General features: G+C 51.0%; 2 protein-coding genes across 2 annotated transcripts; one reads left to right on the top strand and one right to left on the bottom strand.

The window, feature by feature from the left end:
* The first annotated feature begins 2,226 nt into the window (after positions 1-2,226).
* On the top strand, positions 2,227-6,981 carry LOC142246457 (nmrA-like family domain-containing protein 1). Its single transcript, XM_075319514.1, has 5 exons — positions 2,227-2,312; positions 3,930-4,168; positions 4,279-4,528; positions 6,036-6,226; positions 6,575-6,981. The coding sequence occupies exons 1-5, from the start codon at positions 2,273-2,275 to the stop codon at positions 6,752-6,754; spliced, it is 900 nt and encodes a 299-aa protein (XP_075175629.1). The 5' UTR covers positions 2,227-2,272; the 3' UTR covers positions 6,755-6,981.
* A 6,688-nt stretch (positions 6,982-13,669) lies between these two features.
* On the bottom strand, positions 13,670-21,301 carry LOC142246456 (nmrA-like family domain-containing protein 1). The gene is made up of 5 exons (XM_075319512.1): positions 21,199-21,301; positions 17,685-17,923; positions 17,326-17,575; positions 15,644-15,834; positions 13,670-15,294 (listed from the first exon to the last, which is right to left on the bottom strand). The coding sequence occupies exons 1-5, from the start codon at positions 21,236-21,238 to the stop codon at positions 15,115-15,117; spliced, it is 900 nt and encodes a 299-aa protein (XP_075175627.1). The 5' UTR covers positions 21,239-21,301; the 3' UTR covers positions 13,670-15,114.
* Positions 21,302-22,371: the final 1,070 nt, after the last annotated feature.

The raw sequence follows: 22,371 nt of genomic DNA, 5'->3' as shown, positions 1-22,371 counted from the left end.
ATGAGGCCGGCGGCTGCGGAGGATTACTGCACCACACGGCCCATTATGTACAGTGAGATTATACACCGCACATCCATACTCAGATTACACCATCACCGCTGCCTGGGTCATGTGATCTCATTCTCTGCACCTTCAGGGCAAGGATTGTCCATAGAGTCCAGTGGCCAAGGAACCCAGATCTGAACCACATTCACAATGGCCGCCTGGAAGACAAACAATGATTGGCTGCCGTAATCATTCACCAATCAGCGTCCACCTGTGAGAATCCTAGAAAAAAGGAACTGCCGCTTCCTATTAATTCTACTGGAATTCCCCTTTAGCCCCCTGCACATATCCGTGTCCCCGGTATGTGTGATGTCCATTTTAACATGTACCGGAGACACGGGCACACGTAGACCCATTAAAATCACTGGGTTTACGCATACGTGTGTGTTTCCACATGGCCCGTGTGTCAGTGTGCTCCACACATAGACATGTCCGTTTTTCTCCGGCAACACCGATGGCACACGGACTGCACAGATGTACTCCGTGTGACACGTACCGGAGAAAACCACGTTTCTGTGAAATAAAATTAATTTCTACACTCACCTTCTCCAGCGTTGCAGTCTCTGCCAATGCTGGCACTCGCCTCCGACCCCCGCTCATTATGCTCATCGTGTATTCACTGCACCGAGGACCGGAAGTAGCAGCAGCAGTGCCGGAGACATCAGCACCATGGACAGGTAAGTATAGAAATTCATGCTATCTGTGTGCTATGCAGATAGCACACTGACAGCACACGTTGAACACGCACACACATGTGCACCTTTTACACGTCTATGCAAAATGTGCGTGATTTTCACGGACGTGTGAAAGAAGCCTTTAAGGCTTTGTTCGCACGCTGCATCTTTATGCTGCGTTTTTTGCCACGTTTTTGTCCAGTGCCTCTTTTAATGGTCCGTGACACTCCAGCGATCTGACCTGATCAGGATCGCTGGTACGTCGCTACATGGTCGCTGGTGAGCTGTCAATCAGGCAGATCTCACCAGTGACCAGCCACCAGCGACGCGTGGAAACGATGCTGCGCTTGGTAACGAAGGTAAATATCGGGTAACCAAGCGCTTGGTTACCCGATATTTACCTTGGTTATTAGCGCACACCACTTAGCGCTGGCTCCCTGCACTCCTAGCCAGAGTACACATCGGGTTAATAAGAAAACTGCTTTGCTTATTTACCCGATGTGTACTTCCGGCTACCTGTGCAGGGAGCCATCACTGGCAGCGTGAGAGCGGTGTAACGAGCAGCAATTTCACAGCAGGGGCCAGATCGCTGCTCAGTGTCACACACCGCGAGATCGCTAATGAGGTCACTGCTGCGTCACAAAAACCGTGATTCAGCAGCGATCTCGCTATGTGTGAAGCACCCCTAAGTCAAATCTATCGACTGGAAGTGCTCAAAAACGCAGAAGGAATTCACCACAAAGACATGGCCAAAAACAAGCTGCAACGTGCGCACAGCAAAACTGAAATCTCATAGACTGACTTTGCTGGGGAATGAAATATATATACCGTCCTGCATTCTATTCATGAATCAGGAGGCTCAGGATGAACAGTTGGGAGATGGAACTTCCTTTTTGGCTGATAATCTGAGTTATGACAGAAGCCGCAGAGACTTCATGCCTGTCTGCTGACTGCCCGGCGGACATGGCGGGGGGTGATATAGGGTCTTGGGATAAGGCCTCTTTCACACATGAGTTTTTTGCCATCCGTCACAATCCGTTTTGTGACTGATGCGACGGATCCTGTAAAAAAAAACGGATTTGTCGTACCACTTTTTTTCTGACCAGAAATGAATTTACATCTCATCTGAGCATGCTCGGTTGGAAAAAACGGATCCATCGCTGGATTCCGTCATTTCAAGGATTCTGACGGATCCTGCGCCCATAGGCTTCCATTATAACAAATGACGACGCTGACGGATGCGTTGCTGTCTGTTTTTTCGACGCAGACAAAAAACGTTCATGTGGACGTCGGCTCTGTCGGCCGGATAAACATTTTACGACAGATCCGTCGCACCACAGACGTCGCATTCAAACCTGATGTGTGAATGGGGCCTAAGGGGCTGACTTTCTAAGGGTCCCCGGCCTAATGGTTGCCTATTGTGAGCAGCTGAGTGATAATGCCACTTGGCCGCAGCCCAGGGGCGGGGAGGGTCCGGGGCTTCAGTATATAACCCTCTCTACACTGGGCCGGGCTGTATACCTGCAGGAACCCTCCAGTCTACAGCAGTGGCCATGGCTGACAGGAAAGTGATTGTAGTGTTTGGAGCCACAGGTGAGTGCAGGGAGGGGGAAGGGCTGAAGTTTGGGGGTGTCTGGATGTGGAGGGGATTCTGTGCTTGTCCCCCTCATCTGACTGTAGAGGTCTCCTCACCTGCTGTATACTCCCTCATATATCCCCTGTATACATGCAGTAAGTCTCTGCTGCACTACAACCCCCAGCATCTACCTATACCCTTGTGATGTACTATACAAGTAATCTCCTCTCCTGATGCTTTCCCCAGATTCTTTGCTCCGCTGTGGGGCCAGGTCTGGCTTTGTCATTAATATGGCAGCTGTCTCTTGGTTTTGATGCTGGGGCAATGTGTGTCTTATGGTGACTTTCCATGTTGTGGAATCTCCTATTTGAAATATCTGCTGGAGCATCTTCCACCATATACTGTAAATGGGGCAGGGAGTCTGCAACCTGTGGCTTATGCTACATATGGGGGACCCCCACTGTCTAACCCCTTAAAGGGAATCTGTCAGCAGGTTTTAGCAACCTTGTCTCAGAGCAGCTTGATGTAGGCAGAGACCCTGAATCTAATGATGTATCACTTAGATTACTGGATGCTGCTCTGACAATCTCTAACACTTTAGCTGTAGCAGAGCTGCCCCTGCCCACACCAGGCTCTCTACACTAATTGAGTGAGATGTCACAGCAAGGGGCACGCTGGACTGCTGTACGTGTGACTAGTCCTGCATTGATCATGGTGCTGCTGCTTAAATGAACAGATTGGATTTTGACAAGACAGGCATCCCTGAATTCTATGACTTAACCCTTGAGGTATGAGGTCTTCAGATTTCATAGCAAAAGAAATCATTGTAGTCAAGTGATTCTGAGTAGTAAAACAACGATTGGTTATAAATGATTCGGTGACAAAATGTATAATTGGTGGAGGAAGGTTAAACTAGATGGACTGGGGGCATATATATAATATTATATTATTATAATTTATTTATATTATAATTAATTATAATTATAATATAAATATAATATTAATATAATTATAATATTATTTATTATAATTTTCCCCCAACTTGTGTAACCTCTGCCTTTTTAAGATGCAGTTGGTGTTGACTACAGCTCATCAGCCATAGCAACATTGGTTGTGGCTGATTAACCCCCTTGGATTCTGCAGCCATTAATGACTGTAGCATCTAGATGGTTAATGGAGGAAGGGAGCTCCCTCTTTACTGCCATCAGGTGTGATGAGCGTTCTTCTTGGTCTCCCAGCTATGGTGGTCTCTTGAAAGCTCGTAACTCTGTGATTAGTGACTTATACATTTTTTTTTATTTTTTTTTTTTCCCCTCTGTCCCTGTTCCATATTGTGTACATTCCTATGAAGCACTGAACGGTTAACCAAAAAAAAATTCCTCAAAGCTGTTTTGCATATACTCGGCGTCTGTAAAATGGTATCACCTATATACTGAGTTGCTGTTAGAACCTTTTTTACAAGAAAATCAATCCCTTGGAGCGCCCTCTGGTGGTGTTTTGGTGGTCAGCGTTCTCTGCTAGATCGGGGCTGTTGGTGAATATTTGCAGGTGGTCACTCGGCTTTCCCGGACTCCTGGGTGGGGAGTTTGGCTGCGGTGCTGATGTCCGCCATGTCTGGTCCTTTCTCTCTCCAGGAGCTCAGGGTGGGTCGGTCGCTGCCGCTCTCCTGGATGATGGCAGCTTTGAGGTCAGGGCAGTGACTCGAGACCCCAGCAAACCGGCAGCTGCGAAGCTAAAGGAGGCCGGAGCGGAGGTCGTGTCCGCGGATCTGGACGATGAGAAGAGCCTGGAGGCCGCACTGAGCGGAGCGTATGGGGCGTTCCTGGTCACCAACTTCTGGGAGCATTTCAGCAAAGAGAAAGAGGTCACACAGGTAACGACCCCATGGATGGATAGAATGATGTGGTGCTCATCCTGAGCCTCCTGATTCATGTATTTAATGTAAGGAGCATAGTTATGTATTTTATCTTTTTCTTTCTCCAGGGTAAACTGATAGCAGATATCTCCAAGCGTCTCGCCCTGGAGATCGTGGTCTTCAGTGGCCTGGAGAATGTGAAGAAACTGACGGAGGGAAAGCTGGAGGTGCTGCACTTTGATGGGAAAGGAGAAATTGAGGAATATTTCCGTGAGATCGAGGTCCCCATGACCAGCGTGCGGCTTCCCAGCTACTACGAGAACCTGCTGACCTTCTTCAGACCCCAGAAGAACAAGGACGGTGATGGCTACTCACTAGGTACAAGAAGCAGGGCCTTTTATAGAACTTACCATTTTGTCATAAATGGACTTTCTCCCCTAAGATGACTAAGCCCCATGCAGTTCCTATATCTAAACTGAACACATACAGTATGTGATTTGCATACATGCAGTCTTGTGCCAACTAGACTATGCGGCCTTTCACAATATAACTCTATTGAGCGAGGTCTAGTTGGAATGTGGTCGGCAGTATGGAAATCTCATACATGCAGTCACACTCCTGGCACAGATTTCTCAGGGACTTCTCACATGTTGCGCTGAGTGACTGAAGACTTGGGGTCCTGTCTTAATTAACCCCTTTAAATGGTTTTCTGACTTCTGGGGCCCTTAGTCTTCTGGAGGAGGAAGACTATTGTCTCTTCTGTGACTGATGGTCTAGTTAAAGGGATACAGGACCCTCTTACACCTGTAGTAACAGCCGGGGGCTCTGCTGAGGCTGGGGATAGTCGTCGTGATTCCCCCCCCCCCCCAACCGACTCGCGCCATGAAAAGGATAGTGTAGAGGTGGTAGGAGGGTGCCAGCTTCCAGGGGTGCTGTAGAGTTGACCTCTGGGTTAGGGTACAGTCCCAGTAAAAGGCAAACTCCAGTTTTCCATTCAACATCTGCACTTTAATGGTTTACAAACACCTTCCTTCTCTGAGACGGGGCACGTCTTCTTCACCGCACACCTCCATTTCCTCACTACTCTTATTACCCCGGCTGTCAGTGTTCCATCGGCCTCCTGGATTACCAGCCCTTCTCCCTGTGGATACGGGTGCTCTGGCCATGCTGATCTCCCACTTCCCAGGGTTCGTCAGCAATCCTACACAATGGCGGTCCCTAGGACTTAGCCCCACGCCTGCTGCATCTGTGTTCTTATCCGCCAGTCCTCAAGCCACAGGGCGGCCATCTCTGCATCAGGATCCAATCTCCCTCCACTCCGCCTCTCTGCAGCCTCTTATTTCCTTGTCTCCTTCCCTGGGTCTCACTTGTCTCTCCACCCCCCCCCCTAATCTACTGAGTTCATCCAGTCCCCTGCACCCAACTATGGGGACACTGCCCTTTAGTGGGGAACTATTGAACCCCAACTCACTTCTCTAATAACATGAGGACGGGTAGTCGGGGTGATTGGCTCCTGCCCCCCCACCCCCCCTTACACACCCAGGTCATCCGGATTTGTTTTTATTAAATACTGCAGTCACCCAAGGGCAGCATTCAGACTTGTTCAGGGAATAACCCAATGCCTGGTCAGTACATGCTTTACCAGCAGGGGGCAGCAGTTTGATGTATTGTAGCCAAATTTGCAACCAAAAATCATGAGCATTATGAATGCAGCTCTGGATGTGATTGGAGTATAATGCAAATATTTTTCTAGATCTGTCTGAATAGGCATGCGCTTGTTAACTCTGTAGCCTCCTACGGCTGAGGATTTGTTACAGTTGCGTCCAGTCTACAGATTTGACTTCCGATCATTAGGCTCCAGTTTCACGACTTTCTCTCTTTCCAGCCATCCCGATGGGTGACGAGCTCCTGGATGGGATGTCCGTCATGGACTTGGGCGGCGTGGTGGTCACCATCCTGAAGTCTCCATCAGAATACATAGGAAAGAACATCGGTCTCAGCACGGAGAAGCTGACGGTGGAGCAGTATGCGGCCATAATGTCCAGAGTCACCGGCAAGGACATCAAAGACGCCAAGGTGAGATCAGAGGCCTCTCCGGGGATGGATCACGCTTATCTCACCGAGGCAAATGTAGATGTAATCTTCTACATTTAGGCTCTGCCCTCAAATGAGAAACCTCTAATGGCTGCCACAGTGCAGACTGGGTGTTAATGACCAAGGCACTATCTTGTACCTGACCATCGCTAGACAGGGATGGGGTGTCCTATGCCACCTGAAAACCAGAGCTGCATCTATAGTTCTGCTGACTGTCCTGCAGCCCAAGAGCCAACTACCTCTTCTGCCTAACATGGATGATACCAGAGAGCAATAGATTATATTGAGGCCTGTGGTGCAATGTCCCTTAATTGTGCATTTTACCCGCAGATCACCCCTGAAGCCTATGAGAAGCTCGCCTTCCCCGGAGCGGCAGAACTGGCCAACATGTTCCGCTTTTACATCATGAATCCTGACAGGGACGTGGCGATGACAAAGAAGCTCAACCCCAAGGCCAAGACCTTTGAGCCATGGATGGAGGAGAACAAGGAGGCGTTTAAGGACTTGTGAAGGAACTTATGACGTGTGGTGGAGAAAAGACTGGAATATAGGGGGCTGCTTTAGAAAAACTAGTGCGTGGAGACAAACCCTTACCATAGCAACCAACCAGAATTCCCCTCCCTCTTCTGAGCTGGCCTATGGAAAATGAAAGCTGTAACCTGATTGGCTGCTATAGACCATCTGTTCCTCTGGTTCTGCCGGTTCTTGGGACCATTACTGTGGAACGCTCCGGAGCCTGTGGGGGCGACTATTTCTATATGGTGTTCAATAAAAAAAAAATTCAAAAAATCTGACTGTACTGTTATAACTAAGGCCCAGAATCCCATCTGGCGTGGGTGACGAGCGGTAAGCAGAGAGGTTGTGGAGGACATTGTCACTGCCATTGTGGAGCAGCAGTGCAGTGTCCAGGCAGTTGGGGCTCCTGTACAGCAGTGTGGGAAGTTCTGCAACAATGTAGTAGAAAAAAGAAATGGCCGCACATCCAAAATTCACAAGCTGATCGAATGCCACTAGGCGAAAAATTAAATACCTCAACATGAGGTTCTGGGTGTAACCTTCTGATCAGACTGGATGAAGCTGCTGCCTAGTGGCATTAGATCAACTTATGAATTTTGGATGTGCGGCAATTTTCTGTTTTCTACCACATTGTTGCTATGCACAATGTTTTTTTTTTTTTTTTTTGGACAGCCCCAACTCACCCCCCCTCCCCCTCCCCCTCCATTTGGCACCGGCGATTGATTTTAATTAGCAGGAGACTGCAGGAGGGGTCTGCCTCTTCGCCCCCAGTTCACATACTGGGAGCTGGTGTAAGGTGAGTTAATCTGATCTAGTGATGGGCAGTCCGGCTCTTTTTGGTGATCCGGTTCCCATGGCTCCGCTCACCAATCTTTCAGATCGTTCTTGGCTCCTTATTAAATGTGTTCACCCCAGGTTGCAATGTTGCTGTAGTGGTGGTTGGCACACTGCTCCGCACCATTAAGGCATCAGAGTAGGTGTACCGCTCGGCCGCAGCAGAGCCGCTCTGATCCGGGCTCATGTGTCGGTGGCTCGAGCGTCTCCGGACAGGGGTCATGTCGCTCTGAACCGGGGAACTGGCGTGTTCAGGGATTTTTTTTTTTTTAGATTAGAGTTCGTGACACCACCCACGGGTCGTGGTGAACATAGGCACCACTGTTGTCGGTTACGGGGCACCCCAGGGGAAAAGTTGGGGGCAGCTTGTGATGTTAACCCCTCCGTGGGCAGGGGGTGGTGGACTGGGTTGATGCGGGCCGCGCACCAACACTGCACCACAGGCACAGTAGTAGTCACTCGGACAAACAGTCTCTGGTAAACCAAACAGAGGATGGTCGGTGCCCGCAGCTGGTTGCTTCAGTCCCCAAACGGGTTGGTGTCCGTCTTTCTCCTACACCTTTTTGTAGAAATGGACAACCGCGCTTCAGCGACGGGAGTCCCGCTCCCTGGCATGTACGTCGGGAAAGCAAGTTTGCCCGCAGGCGCTGGCCCGTTGGATCCCTTGGCGGTGGCCGTTATCCGGAATCGGTGGGCTGTTGCCTTCTTTCGAGACTTTGGGTGGAAAAAGACCTAAAGTCCAGACCTCAATCAGTTAATTAATGGGGTCCGGTAGATTCGGGACCACATTACAGGGTCTGAGTACCCCCCCCCCACTTGTGCTCCGGTTTCCAGCTGGTTCCCTGGTTCGGTACTGGCGGGCCACTACCCTGTCCCGGCTACCTACGGTTCCACCAGGACTGTCTTCTCGGCTCCTGCAGACGGCCACCACAGTCTGCCTCCTAGCCAAAGTGCCCGTGCTCCTACCCAGGACACTGACAGGTTTACTTCACCAATTCACTTCACTGTCAAAACTAATCTCTTGGTTTTACCTGCCTCTGGGCCTGTGAACTCTTTGGAGGAGGGTGGCCAACCACCTGGCTCTGCCCCCCTGGTGTGGACATCAAACCCAGAGGGAGGTGACTAGGGTTTACTAGGTCGGCTGCTGTCACCTTATTTGGGGATGGGTGTAGTGCAAGGGTCTAACTGTGACTTCCTGGCTAGTCCAGGGTGTCACACTGGGACCCATTGAAAGGTTAGGATAGCATATATGCCAATTTGGGTCACTCTACACAACACCTTGGGTTATTCTATGGCCACCTTGTACACCATATTCTGCATACACATTACTGCATGTACTTACCTATGCAGAAGTCAGTCTCCAGGAGCAGCGGGGCCTTCTCATCCCTGCCCCATCCCAAGACTGCAGCCATGACCTGTGACGTCTCTGGTCTGCAGGAAATTGGGGACACGACTCAGAGCAGAGCTGCCCCTGGCTTTGCTACGACAGCTACAATGTCATCCTCCCTCTCCTGCACAGACCCTGCAGCTCCAGAAGGAGCAGGGGGTGACCGCATCATCTGCAAATGACACCGGAACAGCCCCTGCTTCTCTGCAGTCACTGGGAGACTGTTTTCTACAGTTTGGGCCCCTTCTTAGGGGCCCCAGTGTAAGTGCACCAGCAGTATGTCCGCCAGTGGTTCTCTTTAAGGCCCTGTGCCCAGGCTGTGAAGTTTTGATACATATGTTCAGAAATCTGCAGCAAAATCTGCATGTCCATTGTGAAGCCAGCAAAGTGAGAATTCAGAAGTGCTGTGCCCATGTTTTTTTCCCTTGCATATGACGCGACCAGCCAGGGAGGCCTCTGGCTGTGTAGTCGTGGCAGCACTGTATTCAAGGCACATCCCTGGCTTCATCACTTCTTTAATGTTGAGAGAGTGTATGTCGGTATCTTCATCGGCCGATGCACAAAGAGGCTGCAGGCAACAGTCCAGATGCAATATAAACGACATTTATTCACAAAGATAAAACACTCCGGTCAGCGGATTCCGGCAATATTAGTGGAGCTGGGGACAACCTGCCCAAACGCACCCTCTAGTGGGGATATGCCCAAAGTACTCCACTTCCTCCGGGCTCCCACTCTTCAGCCAAGCATACACCGGACCCACACCGGCAGAATAGGCTCTGAGGTTGCATCCACCTCCTGATCTCCGGTGTCCCTTGATGGTCCGCTCACACAATCGCACTTGCCACTGCAGATGCTCACTCTCCGCTGACCCGGATCTTTCTGTCTCACACACATTCAGACCTTGCCTAGCAATCCGGCCGACTCCTCCTCCCCGGTGGCAACAGCCGTCCCACCCGGCCACTAGGGGGTGCCCTAACACATCATAGAACAATAGTAAAACATTTTTAATAACAACAGTGCCGGGTTATCTATGCTAGACTAGTAGGGGGTAGGCCCACCCACTACATGCCTCCCCTCTTAAAATCCGAGCCTCCCGGCAAGGCTCTTAAACACATAAAAACATAAACACATAAAAACCTTTCGGTTCAGTCCTCAACAGCGGCACCAGTTCAGCGGCGCTCCCGGTCTTGAGGGGCGCTTGATGGCGCAACAGCGCTCCCGGTCTCTGGATAGCGCCCGGAGGCTCAACAGCGCTCCCGGTCTTAGATGGGTGCCCGGAGGCTTCAGTAGCGCTCCCGGTCTTCGCTGGAGGTGCCCGGAGGCTTCAAGAGCGCTCCCGGTCTTTGCTGGGGGCAACAGGCCCGTAAAACTTTACAACAACAGAGGAACTTTCTGCCGGTCTGGAACAACACCGGTCTCGGCAAGTGCTGGAGGCAACAACTTACTCTGGGGGCCAGGCTCTCTTCCATTCTTCCGCTTGAGCCTGGATGTAGGCCCCCAGAGTTTGTCCCGGTTGGCGGCGGATTCGCCTGAAAGACACCGGGGCGTAGGACGGTTCCTCCGGCACAGCTGCTGCAGCTCCTCTTGGCGGTGACGGTGTTCCTGCCCGGGATGGTGGTGGTGCATCCAGCATAATGACCGGCTTATTAGTCACGTTTTGGGTCACCGCTACCACGGCTGGGAACTTCTCCGGATCAGGAGCCGATTCCATCACTGCTTCCGGGGCAGCAGCCAGGACGCGCTGGGGCTGAGGAGGCGCGGGCGGGAGCGGTTTGGCATGGCTCCGGCGCCGCTCTTGCTGCTCCTCCCACTCTATCTCCTCCTGCCACTGCTCCGCTTCCCGGGTGGTCGGCATGCGGGAGACGCAGACGGCAAACAGGCCGCGGCTACCGGCATCCGGCAGGAAGGTGACTTTTTCGCCCGGCCAAAGGGTGTGAAGTCGCTTAGGGAGTCCTTCGACGTCGAGATGAACCCGGTTATAAAAATAATCATCCCCGGTCTCTACTTCTCGGATGAAGCCGTATCCCTCTTGCTGATTAAACTTGACTACCACCCCGGTCACAAACTGCTGGGCTAACTTCTCGCCACCGGAACCGAACAGCATTTCCCGGGCAACAGTCTCAGCCAGGAGCCGTTCTTGGACGGGGTCAGGCTTCGGGGGCGGAACACTGGGGCGCGACTCCTCCGGTGAGACGATGACTGGGTCCCAGAAGAAGCCCAGGTGGTCCTTCTCTTGACGCCCGGCTAACTCCTCGGCCGACTCTGGCGCCGGAACAAAGGGTGTGGCGGCGGCGTTAAGCTGCGGGGTGTCCCATGGGAAAACAGCAACCCCCGGACGGCTTGGCATGGGCGGGGTAGCATAGGTCGCCTTCACCTCTGTGATGGTGCTCCCGGTTTGAGCATCCCATGAGGTCTTCCAGGAAACTTTGTCTGGCCTCGTAGAACCTCCCGGTCCAATGGGAAGGTCCGCTATCGCGGCCTCGCTAGCAGGGGCGAACCGAGGTCGGCCTCGACCGAGGCTGATGAGGGCCATAGTCGTTGCCAACTCCGCGGGTTGCCCAAAGGTCTCCATCTCGGTCTCCGACAGTATCGCTGGTAATGGCGGTGATGTCGACGCTGAGACTGGGGAAAGTGGAGGCGGGTCTTCGTTTCCCGCTCTTAAACGGACTCCACCCCCAGCCTCACGCATCATCTTGACTCCTCCGCTGAGGTACTTCTTTTTCTTTTTCTTCATCTTCAATGCCCTGGAGCTGGCGCCTCCCCTCTTTGGGCGGAGTACTCTGTCCTTTTTCTTCGGCGCCGGCCAGCCCCAGGCTCTTCTTTTGGCGCCAATTTTCCGCGCCTTTTCTGTTTCTTCACAGACGTCGGCCATCTTGCCGCCATCTTGTGCCCGGTCCAACGCCTTGGGCACTTCTTCCTCCCACCATGGGACTGGGAATCTTCTTTCATAGTCCGAATTCCGTGCTTCAGGCACTACTTGGTCTTCAGACTCCTGGTTCTCCGGCAAGGGACTCGGATCCTGCCGACTACGCCACTTGAAGCGACCAGCCAGGGAGGCCTCTGGCTGTGTAGTCGTGGCAGCACTGTATTCAAGGCACATCCCTGGCTTCATCACTTCTTTAATGTTGAGAGAGTGTGTGTCGGTATCTTCATCGGCCGATGCACAAAGAGGCTGCAGGCAACAGTCCAGATGCAATAAAAACGACATTTATTCACAAAGATAAAACACTCCGGTCAGCGGATTCCGGCAATATTAGTGGAGCTGGGGACAACCTGCCCAAACGCACCCTCTAGTGGGGATATGCCCAAAGTACTCCACTTCCTCCGGGCTCCCACTCTTCAGCCAAGCATACACCGGACCCACACCGGCAGAATAGGGTCTGAGGTTGCGTCCACCTCCTGATCTCCGGTGTCCCTTGATGGTCCGCTCACACAATCGCACTTGCCGCTGCAGATGCTCACTCTCCGCTGACCCGGATCTTTCTGTCTCACACACATTCAGACCTTGCCTAGCAATCCGGCCGACTCCTCCTCCCCGGTGGCAACAGCCGTCCCACCCGGCCACTAGGGGGTGCCCTAACACATCATAGAACAATAGTAAAACATTTTTAATAACAACAGTGCCGGGTTATCTATGCTAGACTAGTAGGGGGTAGGCCCACCCACTAACATAATTGGTGCAGAAAAAAATCTGCACCAAATAAGCAACGTGGGCACAGCACTTCTGAACTCGCTGGCTTCACAATAGACATGCAGATTTCAGAAAATCTGCGTCAAAATCTGCAGCGTGGGCACAGGGCCTAATAGTAGCACACCTGTAGACTTGATAACCCAGCTGCTGGCTTCCTACAACTGCTGGGTGATCAGTGTGCGGATGTTCCAGAGTGCATATATGCGCTGCTCTCCACTCCCATGATCCCACCTGTCAGAGGTGAGCAGGATTATGGGGGAACAGTGACTATGCCTATTGGAATATGTCCAGGGGTGGACTGGGCCTGTGTGAATGGCGTCTTACTGCACATTAGCGACCACTGCCCCAGTCATTGAGCTGCAGCTCAGCCCTTTATTTCCCCGACATTAGTGGGTTTCTCACCCCCCCCCCCTCTCTGCATCAGGGTCTTGCAGGAAAGTGATGAATTGGCCGCCATAACCAGCTTTGTTACCCATAGCAACCAATCCTCTAATTTCTAATGTTTCCATAGGCAACAGTTGTGGATACGTGACCTTGTGATTCCCAATAAAACGTGTTGGTAGTTATGGACAAATCCACCACTGTCGGCCCATAGCAACCAGTTAGATTCGGTGTTCATTGTCCAGCAGCCATTGAAAAAGTATGGAATCTGTTGCTATGGACAACGCCACCTCTCACAGATGGGATTCTGGGCCTTAGTTACAATTCAATCAGAATTTAGAAAAAAAAAAAAATTATTTTTTTATAATTGAATACCATATAGAAAACTGAGGACAGAGGGATATATTCTGAGCTATGAAGCCATATTCCTATAGCTGCCATCTTGTCAAGTTGGAAGAACTAAGGAGGCTTCGATCAGTATGCTAATTAACTTGAACTTGTCTGTTTAGCAGTGGCTTGAGAAAAGGACAATCTCCTATAATATGGAAATTAGCTGAGCTGTTACGCCTGAGAACACAAAATGGAGATGAAGACCCCCCCCCCCCCCCCCTGTCACACTATGGAAGAAGTTCCTATCTAATAAACAGGCGTTCCGAAGATCTGAGACAGAGGAGCCAGGAATACATGTGTAATATCTCGTGAGCCGTGCTTCCTATAAATGTCAAGCAGACATATGGCATCGCGACATGCTAGCGATTCTAGCACATATTTTATATAGGTGCGGGACCTCAGTAGGTATCCCAAACGTGATATTGGCCAGTGGTGCACCAGCAGACCAGCCATGTGTCCTATCATTTTGAAGGTAAAATCATAACTGTAAAACAGAGCATTGGCGTCCGCCAACGACGTTCCCAGGCAAAGTTATGAGCAATAATCCCTTTGGGATATTATTTTAGACTCCAGCCAGGGGAGGGGCAGTGCTTCCCTGTGAGGTCACTAAGGTAGGAGGGGACATGGATTGAGCCAGGTTGATAACCACAGTACAGCCATTTTTGGGTTGTTCTTTGCTCGGGGGGGTCACGTGTAGGATACACCTGTGAGAAAGTTCCTGGAACCCTGGTCGAACAGCACCCCCCTGTGGCCAGACGCACAAGGTAACTGCTTGAACTGTATGCCTGTTTGTAACCATAACTTGTAAATGTACTCTGACCTATGTATATATTCTGTAGATTCCATATTGTATATATTGTAGTTTCTAGTGTGGCTTAGGCCGATTAAAATATATAATTAATCTTGGGCTGTTCTGTTATCTCGATCCTGAACTCCACGTCTGTATGCTCGGCACAATAGTTGCCGTAATCGGTTGGTGGCAGCGAGTTTATGCCAAGGATCATTGTGGGATGGCCAGTGAGATTTGGGGAGGTTTATATATATTCCATCCGCTGAGGTCGGGAGAATATATACCTTACTCTCACCGGGAACCCTCCAATCATCGGCATAGTAGAATAGCGGCCTCCTGGCTTATTGTCGGGCAATTCCATAATTGGCCTCACTATAGGCCACTTTACACACACAGATAAATCTTCGGCAGATCTGTGGTTGCAGTGAAATCATGGACATATTGTTCCATTTGTACACAGCCACAAACCTGGCACTGATTGTCCACAATTTCACTGCAACCACAGATCTGCCAAAGATTTATCTCTGTGTGTAAAGTGGCCTTATAAGAGGGGCGCTAGAGAGCACGTCACATGCTCGGTCGGACGGGTGGTAGAAAGGAGGGGCATAATTCCCGCTTCCTACCCCCCGTTCGTGACAAAAACATTTCCTCCACAGGCTCCGGAACGTTTCACAGTAATGGTCCCAAGAACCGGCAGAACTAGAGTAACAGACGTCTATGGCAGCCAATCAGGTTACAGCTTTCATTTTCCATAGGCCAGCTCAGAAGAAAGAGCTGAATTCTGATTCGTTGCTAAGTGTTTTTTCTGGTATCCACACACTAGTTTTGCTAAAGCAGCCGCTATAGTCCAGTCTTTTCTCCACCACACGCCATAAGTTGCTTCACAAGTCCTTAAACGCCTCCTTGTTCTCCTCCATCCATGGCTCAAAGGTCTTGGCCTTGGGGTTGAGCTTCTTTGTCAGCACCACGTCCCTGTCGGGCTTCATGGTATAAAAGCGGAACATGTTGGCCAGTTCTGCCGCTCCGGGGAAGGCGAGCTTCTCATAGGCTTCAGGGGTGATCTGCGGGTAAAATGCACAATTAAGGGACATTGCACCACTGGCCTCAATATAATCTATTGTTCTCTGGTATCATCCATGTTAGGCAGAGGAGGTAGTTGGCTCTTGGGCTGCAGGACAGTCAGCAGAACTATAAATGCAGCTCTGGTTTTCAGTGGGCATATTACACACCCATCCCTGTCTAGCGAGTCTCAGGTACAAGATGGCTGCCTTGGTCATTAACACCCGTCGGCACTGTGGCAGCCATTGGAGGTTTCTCATTTGACGGCAGAAACTAAATGTAGAAGATTACATCTACGTTTGCCTCGGTGACATAAGCGTGATCCATCCCCGGAGAAGCCTCTGATCTCACCTTGGCGTCTTTGATGTCCTTGCCGGTGACTCTGGACATTATGGCCGCATACTGCTCCACCGTCAGCTTCTCCGTGCTGAGACCGATGTTCTTTCCTATGTATTCTGATGGAGCCTTCAAGATGTTGACCACCACGCCGCCCAAGTCTTTGACGGACATCCCATCCAGGAGCACATCACCCATCGGGATGGCTGGAAAGAGAGAAAGTCGTGAAACTGGAGCCTAATGATCAAAAGTCAAATCTGTAGACTGGATGCAACTGTAACAAATCCTCAGCTGTAGGATGCTACAGAGTTAACAAGCACATGCCTATTCAGACAGATCTTGAAAAATATTGACATTATACTCCAATCACATCCAGAGCTGCATTCATAGTTCTTATGATTTTAGGTTGCAAACTTGACTAAACTACATCACACTGCTGCCCCCTGCTGGTAAAGCATGTACTGACCAGACATTGGGTTATTCCCTGTACAAGTCTGAATGCTGCCCTTGGGTGACTGCAGTATTTAATAAAAACAAATCCGGATGACCTGGGTGTGTAAGGGGGGTGGGGGGTGGAGGGGGGCAGGAGACAATCACCCCGACTACCCGTCCTCATGTTATTAGAAAGGTGGGTTGGAGTTCCATAGTTCCCCACTAGAGGGCAGTGTACCTGTAGTTGAGTTCGGGGTGGGGTGGGGGGAGGGAGGTATGAACTCAGTAGATAGGGGGGACACAAGTGAGACCCAGGGAAGGACATGTGAAGGAGACAAGGAAATAAGAGGCTGCAGAGAGGCGGAGTGGAGGGAGATCGGATCCTGATGCAGAGATGGCCGCTCTGTGGCTTGAGGACTGGCGGATAAGGACACAGATGCAGCAGGCTTGAGGCTAAGTCCTAGGGACCACCACCGTGTAGGATTGCTGACGAACCCCGGGAAGTGGGAGACCAGCATGGCCAGAGCACCCGTATCCACAGGGAGAAGGGCTGGTAATCCAGGAGGCCGATGGAACACTGACAGCCGGGGTAATGAGAGTATGAGGAAATGGAGGTGTGCGGTGAAGAAGACGTGCCCCGTCTCAGAGAAGGAAGGTGTTTGCAAAACCAATAAAGTGTAGATGTTAAATGGAAAACTGGAGTCTGCCTCTTACCGGGACTGTACCCTAACCTAGAGGTAAAGTCTACAGCACCCCTGGAAGCTGGCACCCTCCTACCACCGCTACACACTATCCCTTTTTCATGGAGTGAGCCGGTTGGGGGCATCACGACTACTATCCCCAGCCTCAGCAGAGCCCCCATTACTTCAGGTGTAAGAGGGTCCTGTATCCCTTTAACAAGACCATCAGTCCAGAACAGTAAGGGCCCCAGCATTCAGAAACTATTTAAAGGGGTTTATTAAGACCGGACCCCAAGTCTTCAGTCACTCAGCGCAACATGTGAGAAGCCACTGAGAAATCTGTGCCGGGAGTGTGATTGCATGTAAGAGATTTCCATACTTCCGGCCACATTCCAACTAGACCTCACTCAATACAGATGCATTGTGAGGGGCCGCAGACAGTCTAGATGGCACAGGACTGCATGTATGCAAGTCATATACCCCATGTGTTCAATTTAGACATAGGAACACATCCCAGCACTATGTTAGGGGAGAAAATCCATTTATGACAATGGCAGGTCCTGTAAAACACCCCGTTTCTTGTACCTAGTGAGTAGCCATCACCGTCCTTGTTCTTCTGGGGCCTGAAGAAGGTCAGCAGGTTCTCGAAGTAACTGGAAAGCCGCACGCTGGTCATGGGGACCCCGAGCTCACGGAAATATTCCTCAGCTTCTCCTTTCCCATCAAAGTGCAGCACCTCCAGCTTTCCCTCTGTCAGTTTCTTCACGTTCTCCAGGCCACTGAAGACCACGATCTCCAAGGAAAGACGCTTTGAGATATCTGCGACCAGTTTACCCTGGAAAAAAAAACAAACAAACACATTACAGCGCTCCTTACATTAAATACATGAACCAGGAGGCTCAGGATGAGCACCACATCATTCTATCCATCCAAGGGGTCGTTACCTGTGTGACCTCCATCTCTTTGCTGAATTGCTCCAAGAAGTTGGTGACCAGGAACGCCCCATACGCTCCGCTCAGTGCGGCCTCCAGGCTCTTCTCATCGTCCAGATCCGCGGACACGACCTCCGCTCCGGCCTCCTTTAGCTTCGCAGCTGCCGGTTTGCTGGGGTCTCGAGTCACTGCCCTGACCTCAAAAGTGCCATCATCCAGGAGAGCGGCAGCGACCGACCCACCCTGAGCTCCTGGAGAGAGAAAGGACAAGACATGGCGGACATCAGCACCGCAGCCAAACTCCCCACCCAGGAGTCCGGGAAAGCCGAGTGACAACCTGCAAATATTCCCCAGTGGCCCCGATCTAGTGGGGACAACACAGACCACCAAGATGGACACCAGAGGGCGCTCCAAGGGATTTCTTTTCTTGTAAAAATGGTTCTAACAGCGACTCACATAGGTGATACCATTTTACAGACATCCAGTATATGTAAGACAGCTTTGAGGATTATTTTTTGGTTAACCGTTCAAGTGCTGCACAAGAATTAACACAATATGGAATAGAGGATGGAGAGAAAGTAAAAAAAAAATGAATTTCTTTATAAAACACTAACCATCAAAATGTTACCAACTTTCAAGAGACCACCATAGCTGGGAGACCCAAAATAACGCTCATCACAACTGATGGCATTAAAGAGGGGGCTCCCTTCATTTCCTCTGTTAACCATCTAGATGCTACAGTCATTAATGGCTGCAGCATCCAAGGGGGTTAATCAGCCACAACCAATGCGGCTATGGCTGATCAGCTGTAATCAACACCAACTGCATCTTAACAAGGCAGGGGTTATGTAGGATGGGAAGAAAAAAGCCCCCAGTCCATCTAGTTCCTTCAATTATACATTTTGTCACTGAATCATTTATAACCAATGGTTTTTAGTACTTAGATTACCTTGACTGCCAAAACAGCCTGACCTATCAACAGGTTTTTGTGCTATGTAATCTCATACCTCAAGAGTTAAGTCATAGAATTCAGGGATGCCTGTCTTGTCAGAGTCCAATCTGTTTATTTAAGCAGCAGCACCATGATAATTGCAGAACTACAGAGTCACACGCACAGCAGTCCAGCATGCCCCCTCCTGTGACACCTCACTCAATCTGTGTAGAGAGCCTGGTGTGGGCAGGGGCAGCTCTGCTACATCGAAAGTGTTAGAGATTCTGTCAGAAGAGCAGCATCCAGTAATCTAAGTGATACATCATTAGATTCAGGGTCTCTTTGCCTACATCATGCTGCTCAGAGACAAGATGGCAGAAGCCTGCTGACAGATACCCTTTAAGCCACAACTTGCAGACTCCCTGCCCCATTTAGAGTATATGGTGTAAGTTTCTCCATCAGATATTTCCATTATGAAATGCCACTACATGGAAAGTCACCTCAATGAGACACACATTGCCCCCTGCATCAAAACCAAGGGTTGGCGACCATATTAATGACAAATCTGGACCTGGCACCACAGTAGAGCAAAGTGTGGCACCCCAGTGGTCTTGGGAACCACAGTGGAGTTGTTCTCATCACTGGGAGAAATGCTATGCCTGGAAACAGTGGGGAAATCTCTGCCAGGTACACTAACATGCAACACCACTTCCTTCTCTGGACCAGTAGGAGGAGCTCATAACCTGTATTGAAGGGAGCCTCTCTGGGCATACTGACTTGGAGGAGGGATTAGGGAGAAACAAGGAGACAGACCTCAGAACATTAGTATGAGGCAAGGAGAAGGGTGCTGTCTGAGAGCTGCAACCTAGCTCTAAAGGACCGAGTGCATAGAGCGGGATACCGGGATCCTAGGCTGTCAGGTACTAACGGCCTGGTAGCAACCCCCGGAGGACAGGTGACTTCAGGTACCTGGTCTTCCAGAAAAGACGAAGCAGCAATATAGAGCCCGGGGCCGCTGTTACTGAGAGGGGCCTATTACTGGTTCACGCTGCCCGCCACACGGAGTAGAGATTGAGCAAACCAAAAGAGGGACGCTGTGAAGCTCCAAGCCACTGTGACCTGCACATAGAAGAAGGCTTATACACCCAGGCAGAGAGAGAAACCCTGCTGCTTCCAGGCTGACCGGGCCACTGACTCTGGACTAACCCTGACACCAGTAATAGGAGACTTCAACTTGTGTTGAGCAGTTCTTGTCATCGCCCTCAGCCCTGCACCCCCAATGTTCTACCACCATTACCGTCCTGGGGCCTAGCTTTGCCTGCGGGAACCAAGACTACCCTAGCTACAGTGACATCTGTCCCAGAGGACAGAAACAGTGGATGTTACCTGGCCGCATGCCTCAGCCCTGCACCCCCAACGTTCTACCACCATTACAGCCCTGGGGCCTAGCTTCGCCTGCGGAAGCAAGACTACCCTAGCCGCAGTGACATCTGCCCCAGAGCACAGAAACAGTGGATGTTACCTGGCCGCATGCCTCAGCCCTGCACCCCCAACGTTCTACCACCATTACAGCCCTGGGGCCTAGCTTCGCCTGCGGGAAGAAAGACTACCCTAGCCGCAGTGACATCTGCCCCAGAGCACAGAAATAGCGGACATTACCTGGCCGCATGCCTCAGCCCTGCACCCCCAACGTTCTACCACCATTACAGCCCTGGGGCCTAGCTTCGCCTGCGGGAAGCAAGACTACCCTAGCTACAGTGACATCTGTCCCAGAGGACAGAAATAGCGGACGTTACCTGGCCGCATACCTCAGCTCTGCACCGCCAATGTTCTACCACCATTACTGTCCTGGGGCCTAGCTTCGCCTGCGGGAAGCAAGACTACCCTAGCCGCAGTGACATCTGCCCCAGAGCACAGAAATAGCGGACGTTACCTGGCCGCATACCTCACTCCATTCCCAATCCCCTCCTGGATGAGGAAAGTCGAAGGACGGGACTGCGGCGGAGGAGGCTGAGGACCCTGTCGCCACTGTAACTGGTGACACCCTCCAGGATCCATCCCCTATCCTTTCCCCCTTGCTTGTACGCCTCAAGGCCACGCCACCGGTGACTTCGCAGAGGATCTGCATCGCCGGCCCGGCACTGAGTGACAGAGGTGCGGACTTAAACACTTCTATCTCTTTAAGCCCCGTGGGTGTTACACGCAATTGCATTATTTTCCTCCAGATGCTTTTGTAAGTTTAGACATAACAGCGTTAGAGGTAGATGATGGGGGTTATAGTCCAGCAGAGCCTTACTGCAAGTATATAGGGGATATATGAGGGAGTATACAGAAGGTGAGGAGACTTACTGCAGGTATATAGGGGGATATATGAGGGAGTATACAGCAGGTGAGGAGACTTACTGCAAGTATATAGGGGGATATATGAGGGAGTATACAGCAGGTGAGGAGACTTACTGCAAGTATATAGGTGGATATATGAGGGAGTATACAGCAGGTGAGGAGACTTCTACAGTCAGATGAGGGGGACAAGCACAGAACCCCTCCACATCCAGACACCCCCAAACTTCAGCCCTTTCCCCTCCCTGCACTCACCTGTGGCTCCAAACACTACAATCACTTTCTTGTCAGCCATGGCCACTGCTGTAGACTGGAGGGTTCCTGCAGGTATACAGCCCGGCCCAGTGTACAGCGCATTATATACTGAAAACCCGGATCCTTCCCCGCCCCTGGGCTTCGGCCAAATGTTATTATGATTCAGCACTACTTACAATAGGCAACCAGAACATCAGGAGCCCGGGGACCCTCAGAAAGTCAGCCCCTTATCCCAAGACCCTATATCACCCCCCGCCATGTCCGCCGGGCAGTCAGCAGACAGGCATGAAGTCTCTGCGGCTTCTGTCATAACTCAGATTATCAGCCAAAAAGGAAGTTTTATCACCCAACTGTTCATCCTGAGCCTCCTGATTCATGAATAGAATGCAGGGCGGCAGTAAGGACTGACACCGTCATAGGGATAGAAGAGACGGGCAGCAGGGAGCGGAGCAGGGCAGATTTCTATCATCTATTTCTATTCTTTCTTGGTCCTTCACCTAATTTTTCACTCACAAAAGCCTGAGTTACAGCAGAAAATACGACGACAGCAAAAGAGATCATCCACGTCTCCTCCTAAACGTCCTGTGTCCGGCTGTAAGAGGACTGTCTGCAGCAGGAGCCTCTCCCCTCTGCCCGATCTACAGCAGGAGAACATGTGTTATGGCGACTGTTGGTGGATCTCACCTCATAATTCAGAAAGTACAGACTAAGATTAAATTTGGGAATTTGGGTGCTGCTAAATTATAAACTGGTGGAGATATATATATACACATACGTGTGTGTACCGCCCCCACGCCAGGGGATTTTGTGTCCTGGGGCCCATTGGTGATGGATGGTGTTGGGTGCCGTTGGGGGATAGGTGCAGGGGGTTTCTGCTGTACTCACTCAGTCTCAGAATAACCACACTGACAGCTTGTAAACCAAAGTTGTGATCGCCACTGCAGCCTGCGGGGAGCACGCCTGGATCCATGCCCTTGGTGGTGTTGTTGGTCTGTGGCCCTATTCCTGGCACCTTAGTCTAGATTGGACCCGTCGGTTTGAAACACTCCGGGTCCCGCTCACCCGTGTGGCTAAAAGAGCTTGCTCTCAGGGTTCACGCGTAGGATTTCTTTGGACTGTAGTGGGAAAGTCCTATCCCATCGGTACGCTAGTACCCCGATTTTGGAGCGGGTT

The sequence above is a fragment of the Anomaloglossus baeobatrachus genome, chromosome 7 (assembly GCF_048569485.1).
Source record: "Anomaloglossus baeobatrachus isolate aAnoBae1 chromosome 7, aAnoBae1.hap1, whole genome shotgun sequence".
Taxonomy (NCBI): domain Eukaryota; kingdom Metazoa; phylum Chordata; class Amphibia; order Anura; family Aromobatidae; genus Anomaloglossus; species Anomaloglossus baeobatrachus.
Note: the sequence above shows the minus strand (reverse complement) of the source record. Positions and strands in the feature narration are given on the sequence as shown.

What these genes read in the sequence shown, in the direction of transcription:
- LOC142246456 (XM_075319512.1), bottom strand. Translation starts at nt 21,238, where the DNA reads ATGGCTGACAAGAAAGTGATTGTAGTGTTTGGAGCCACAG. An exon ending in AAGAGATGGAGGTCACACAG is followed by an intron (nt 17,576 to 17,684) that starts GTAACGACCCCT and finishes TTTTTTTTCCAG; the next exon opens with GGTAAACTGGTCGCAGATAT. An exon ending in AGGACATCAAAGACGCCAAG is followed by an intron (nt 15,295 to 15,643) that starts GTGAGATCAGAG and finishes TTTTACCCGCAG; the next exon opens with ATCACCCCTGAAGCCTATGA.
- LOC142246457 (XM_075319514.1), top strand. Translation starts at nt 2,273, where the DNA reads ATGGCTGACAGGAAAGTGATTGTAGTGTTTGGAGCCACAG. An exon ending in AAGAGAAAGAGGTCACACAG is followed by an intron (nt 4,169 to 4,278) that starts GTAACGACCCCA and finishes TTCTTTCTCCAG; the next exon opens with GGTAAACTGATAGCAGATAT. An exon ending in AGGACATCAAAGACGCCAAG is followed by an intron (nt 6,227 to 6,574) that starts GTGAGATCAGAG and finishes TTTTACCCGCAG; the next exon opens with ATCACCCCTGAAGCCTATGA.